The sequence below is a fragment of the Rhizophagus irregularis genome, chromosome 6 (genome assembly GCF_026210795.1).
Source record: "Rhizophagus irregularis chromosome 6, complete sequence".
Taxonomy (NCBI): Eukaryota; Fungi; Glomeromycota; class Glomeromycetes; order Glomerales; family Glomeraceae; genus Rhizophagus; species Rhizophagus irregularis.
Genome location: NC_089434.1, coordinates 3,818,168 through 3,824,599, shown reverse-complemented (window position 1 = coordinate 3,824,599; position 6,432 = coordinate 3,818,168). Strand labels below are relative to the sequence as shown.

General features: G+C 23.8%; 1 protein-coding gene across 1 annotated transcript; it reads left to right on the top strand.

Annotated features, from left to right (window-relative positions):
• Positions 1–4,001: 4,001 nt before the first annotated feature.
• On the top strand, positions 4,002–4,454 carry OCT59_026558 (uncharacterized protein; the record flags this gene model as incomplete). The annotated part of the gene is made up of 2 exons (XM_066143235.1): positions 4,002–4,031; positions 4,200–4,454. 2 exons carry the CDS (start codon positions 4,002–4,004, stop codon positions 4,452–4,454), a joined length of 285 nt encoding a protein of 94 aa, XP_065992773.1.
• Positions 4,455–6,432: the final 1,978 nt, after the last annotated feature.

The following is a 6,432-nucleotide window of genomic DNA, read 5'->3' as shown; positions in this document are numbered from 1 at the left end:
ACCGGTGATGCTTAGTAAAATCCTTTTAATATTACCAATCATATATTCAGTTGTTGTATTGTCTATAAAAAACTTAACACTATAGAGCAATAAAAATTTATTATATTTGAAAAATGTCAAAGTATATTATGAAAATGCAAAACAATCTTCAAATTGCTTCACCACAAAGATTGAAATTTGCGTTCATGTTGTGTTCTTATTTTTTTATACTATGGATGCACTTACATTTAAATGAATCAGATCGATCAGAAAAGAACAATATTATAAAATTAGAAGTCAATTCAAAGAAGCAGAAGAATACAGAAAAAAAATCTTTTAACATTTGAAAGCAGAAAATTAATTAATAATGTAAAACTAGGGTAATTTGGTATTGTTAGTGAGTTATAATATAATTATTGCATTATTCAGTAATTATTTATATATATTTTAAGTAATATAATAGGGTTTATATTAAAAAGTTGATTTGTATTTTGTATATTTATCAAATAATAAATTTTATGGTTTATTTTGAGTTTATTAGTTTTATTAAAGAAATATTATATTTAATGACCAAAATGAATTAATCCTGTAACATGTTAAGTGATAATATAAAGATAAATATAAATATAATAGTTTGTATTGATTTTTAGATATGATGATAATGTTAAGTATATGTCAAGGTTGCATGGGATGATCTCCCTCCTGAATATTATCGAAAATTAATTGATAGTATGCCTCAGAGGGTCAATACTGTTATTTCCACGAATGGAAATAGAATTAATTATTAAATTTTTGTAAAATTCAATAAAGGAAGGCATAATGAACATGTTAAATTTTTATTTTCATTTTATAAAACAAAAATTTTTTAATTTTGAAAAGTGGCCAGATCATTTAGGCCACCATCTGTATGTAATATGATCTGTCCATGTTATTTGATTGGCGGTCGGGTCATATTATACACAATTCTTTATTGTTAATATAATTTTCTGGTTAATGAAATTTTAATCACTTTTTTTACAAAAAAACTTAGTTTGTCAGTTTTTGTAATTACAAATTTTTTTTAAATGAATATTATTTCTTTTTCAGTCAAAGCCAATTTTTTTTCCATCATTGTAATTCTTTTATTTATTTAGTGTTTTTAATAATTTTTTTATCACTATAAAATTTGTTTTTAAATTTTCTATTAATAAAATAGTGGCAAAAAAAAATAATAAAAATTGATATGAAAATATAGAAACATAATATGGATGAAATTATATTTATTTTGTAAAAGATATTTTGTGATGTGATTTTAACATGATTTATATAAAGAAAAAAACTCCATTAATCCATTTATATTTTGAAACAATAAAATGATATATCTTTTTTTTATACTGTATATTCATACTGTATGCTTATAAAAAAATAAAATCTCCATATTTTTTAATATTCCACATTTTAAAGTACTTAATTAAATTCAAATATTTATTATAAATAGAATACATATCATGAAATTCCAGGCCATTTAAAAGTTTTTCCACATTTCATATAATTAAAAGACACAATACATTCCAATATTTAAGCATCTGTTTTTTAATACTAATGTATTTCATTAATTTATAATGTTTCATACATTGCATTTATTTATTAAGTTTCATTTATTCGCATTTATTGTTAACCTTTTGTATACATGCAATTTACTTTATATATACTGCCTATTATCAGAATAAGTATATTAATTATGTAATTATTTATGAACTTAATAAATAAATGCGTTAAAAAAAGAATCAGAATAAGTAAAAATTGGCAAAAAATCAGATAGCCAATTTTTGGCTACATCTGTCCAATTTGTGACTTTTACGGCCAATTTTATAGATCGTTAGTGTATTACCAATATAAAAATGTAGATTCCATAATCCATATACAATTTTTTTGTATGGTAAAAAATAAAGAAAAATTTATATTGTAATATTAAATTTAATTTTAAATAATAATGCTTTATTAAGTAATATTAAATAAAAATTTAAATTTTAAAAATACATTAATGAATGTAAATATATTTGCAATTCAGTATAGTATGATCATAAAAAATATAAATTACTCCACAGCATTTTCATAAAAATTGGATTTTGACTGCTGAACAACTTTCAATTAATAAAAGAAGTCAATTTCCTTTGACCAAAATGTTCAAAATACGTTCTGAAGTGACAAAACAGAAAAAATAAAATTCATGAATGAGTACCGTTGTGAAAAATGTGAATAACCCTTCGAGTATTAACTGTACCTTCATGAAAATTAATATCCAAGCAGATTATGACCCACAGAAAAACATTCAATTAATATAAGAAGTCAATTTACTTTGACTAAAATGCTCAAAATACGCTCTGAAGTGACAAAATGAAAAAAAATAAAATTCGTGAATGAGTATCATTGTGAAAAATGTGAATAACTCTTCAAGTATTAACTTTACCTTCATGAAAACTAATATTCAAACAGATTATAACTCGCTGAATAACTTTCAATTAATATAAGAAGTTGATTTACTTTGACTAATGTGCCTAAAATACGCTCTGAAGTGACAAAACAGAAAAAATAAAATTCGTGAATGAGTACCGTTGTGAAAAACGTGAATAACTCTTCATGTATTAACTGTACCTTCATGAAAATTAATATCCAAGCAGATTATGACCCGCTGAACAACATTCAGTTAATATAAGAAGTCGATTTACTTTGACTAAAGTGCCGAAAATACGCTCTAAAATGATAAAATGGAAAAAATAAAATTCCATTATGAAAAACGTGAATAACCCTTCAAGTATTAACTGTACCTTCATGAAAATTAATATCCAAGCAGATTTTGACCCGCCAAAAAACTTTCAATTAATATAAGAAGTCGATTTACTTTGACTAAACTGCCCAAAATACGCTCTGAAGGTAAAAAAATTTGTAACTTAGTACTATCATGTAAAAATGTAAATAACTCCAAAAATATTAACTGTGCTTTCATGTAGATTAATATCTTAACAGCTTCAAACTTGCTGAACTACTTTCAATTAAAGAGCAAGATTTACTTTGGCCAAAATGCTCAAACTATAATTTGAAATATGTGTAAACAAACTATAATATTTGTTTATATTTAAATTCTGAGTTATTTAATTTAAATGTGTTTGTGTTTATATTTAAGGAAAAAAAATAAAATTTTACTTCTATTTTATTAGGTTTTTGTAAATGAAAAGACAAAAAAATAATCAGCTGAAAAATAAAAAAATTCTTTGTTAATAACCGTAATACATGATCACATGTTGCAATATTAAAATCGGAAATCCTATATTTAAATTGGTAATATGTATTACATATATGACCGATAGGCCAAATTATATCTCCTGCTATTACAATTGTAAAATAATATTAAAATTATGAATAAATTAAAAGTTTTTCTAATTTGGAAAATGCAAATCTTTCTGAATTACTCAAATTTTCAAATCTGTTTATTATAGTATAAATGTATAATCAATAGTTAATTTTCACTGCAAAATCTCCTAGGAATGGATAAATAAATACACATAAAATTTACTACCCAGTAAGGTTTTTTTGGATGGTTCTAACTTTACTTATTATTTATTTTATTTTTTTATAGAGAGAAATTGTCATAATACATGTATTATTTTAAAATTAACATTTTAAAAATTAAATTGAAAAACTATAATTTATTAATTAATGATAAAACATTTTTTGTTAAAATTATTTAAAAATTTTTTTAAATTATAGCGAAAATGCTGCAACAGTAAATAATATTATAATAGTGAAATTGATCAGCAAACAAATGAAAACATGCAAATATTGAATGATGTCTCAATTTAACAGGTATTTTCAGTGGCACAGGAAGAGTTTTTGCGAAAAGTTGGCATTAGAAGTTTTTTTCATTGACATTGACATTGACATTGACACTGACATTGTCATTGTCATTGTCATTTTACATAAAGTTATATAAAATTAATTTGAGAGTTTTTTACCAAAAAGGAAATTTTTTTATAAAAAGAGAAATGATTTTCAATTTCGAGGCAATTCAGCAGGTGTTTTAATAACAAATTGAGAAATGATTTCCATAGAAAATCTCATGACAAAATTTATAATAAATTTAAAAATAAATGATCAACAAATGATCAACAAAATCGTTACTAGTTTTATAAAAAATGCCCAATAATATCTTTTTATTGTTTTAAACTGTTTATACATTCCAGTTACTTAGTCCTCTAGTTGAAGATCTTCCAGAGAATAATAATAAATTTAGTGATAACAATGCAGTTGGAGATTTATTCTTGAAATATGTAGAACATCCAAAAAATAATAATAACGAATTTAGTGATGATATTGCAGTAGGAGAAATGTTATTGCAACATATGATGCAAATAGACAGTTCGAGATTCAAGCTTTTAGATAATTATTTCATAGTGTTAAAATATGGAAAAGAGAAATTATTATTTTACTCTATTTAAAAAAAATATTTTTATTATTAAACAATAACATTTTATTTATTATCTTATTTTTTTTTCTTTAATATTTTTGATTAGTTTGATACATAGTTGTTTTTTGTTCTAAACTGATTGTAAAGTATATGTAAATTTTCTTATATAATAAAGATCAAGTCATAAGTGATAATTAAATAGTGGAAATTGATTACAATAATGATATTTTTTGTATGTTCAATGAAGTGTTAGTAATTTAATATTTAGTCTACACATTTACCAAATTATGTATTTTTGGTGACCTTTATCAGAATCAATCCCCAGAATTGATATTTGAACAGTTTCTTAATCTTGTAATATATGAGCAGATTTCTTGAATATGATTGATAATATATCTTAATCAAAATATACTGCTAATTTTTTCTCAGGTGCATTTTTGAGTTTGTTTTTCATAACATTTTTGTTTTTAATATGTTTTTTAGCAGATTTCATTATAATTTGCCTAAGACAATCCTACACATGATCAATATGTTTTCTTTTTGTAATTAAACAATTTAATTTATGTCTTTCAATTTTATGGTCTAAACCAGCATGGAAGTTATCCCATGTAAACTCATTATCTTTACATCCATTTCATCATATAAGAATATAGTACAAGTTATTTTCTTCTTACTCTTATTAACCTTAAGTAGTGCCTTTTCTATAAATAATTGTGTGTCAAGCGATAATATAACAGTATTGTAATCTGTCGTGAAATGATAATTTTCAATTACAGCACTATTGATACTTTGACCAAGTATCAGTAATAAAGCCCAAATATAATCTATTCTTGATTTTTCATTAGAATCATTAGGTGAAATATATGTATATATATTTTCATCATCTTCATTAAATATTGGAATTATATTCAAAAGGTATCTATTTTCTAACATTTTGAACAATTTAAAGTACCATCAGTTTGTAATAAAAGCCATTAAGTATTTTCTATAATTAATGTTAAAATCACCATAATGATTATCTCCATATTTTTTTGTTTAGCTTTGTCAATGATATCTTCAACATATTTGTATAATTCTTCAATTTGTGTTCTTTCTTTTTTATTAGCATTAATGTATACTTGAATTAATCAAACATTTTTCTTTTGACTAAAATTTAAGTTTAAGTATAAAACATAACCTTTGTACCCAACTACAAATATATCGTATTTATCGCTAATGATAATTCCTATGCTTTGTTCTCTACCCTTCCGTTGTGAATAATTGAAGTATTCATGGAAACTGAATTGTTGTTGCCATATTTTTGATGTTCTAATTGAAAGATTAGTTTTAACTAATCCATATATATCAATATCATTATTTTTCATAGCGTCTAACGTAAAAACTAATTTATCTTTACTAAGGGTACGAACATTCGTAGTAGCTATTTAGTTATTAAAGAATTTTTTAAGGATTTTTTTGTAATTAATGGGTTGTTATTTTCTATTTGGGGGAAATTTTTTTGTTGTTGAATTGTCGAACTAGAAGGAGAAATTATATTATTATTCATCATTAAAATAATTATATGACAGAATCATCAGAAACTTCATCATCATCCCCTAATGATGAAGCTGAAGGGCCGCCAGATAGCATATTGTAGAGTGTTGAAAGTAAGGATTTAGTTTCCTGGTGATTTTGTTGTATTTGCTTTTGCTGATCAACAATACTTTGAATATTTTGATCTGATTTTTGAAATTGTTGTGATTGGAGAGTAGACTTGTTTATTAGTTCATCCTCATCTTCACTTGATTCAGAGTCACTTTACAGCGTTTTTCGCTGCTTTTACTTCTGCACCAGACGCAGATTGTTGATTTTTCTTTTTCTTACTGATTAAAACTGGATGCATTTTATGATTTTTATCACATTTGAACGCTTGTTGTACCGTAACTACTTCACTAATTTGCTTTCTAGTGTCACCAATGAGTGATTCCATTTTAAGTAATTTTTCTTCCACCTTCCTCATAGTGTTAATA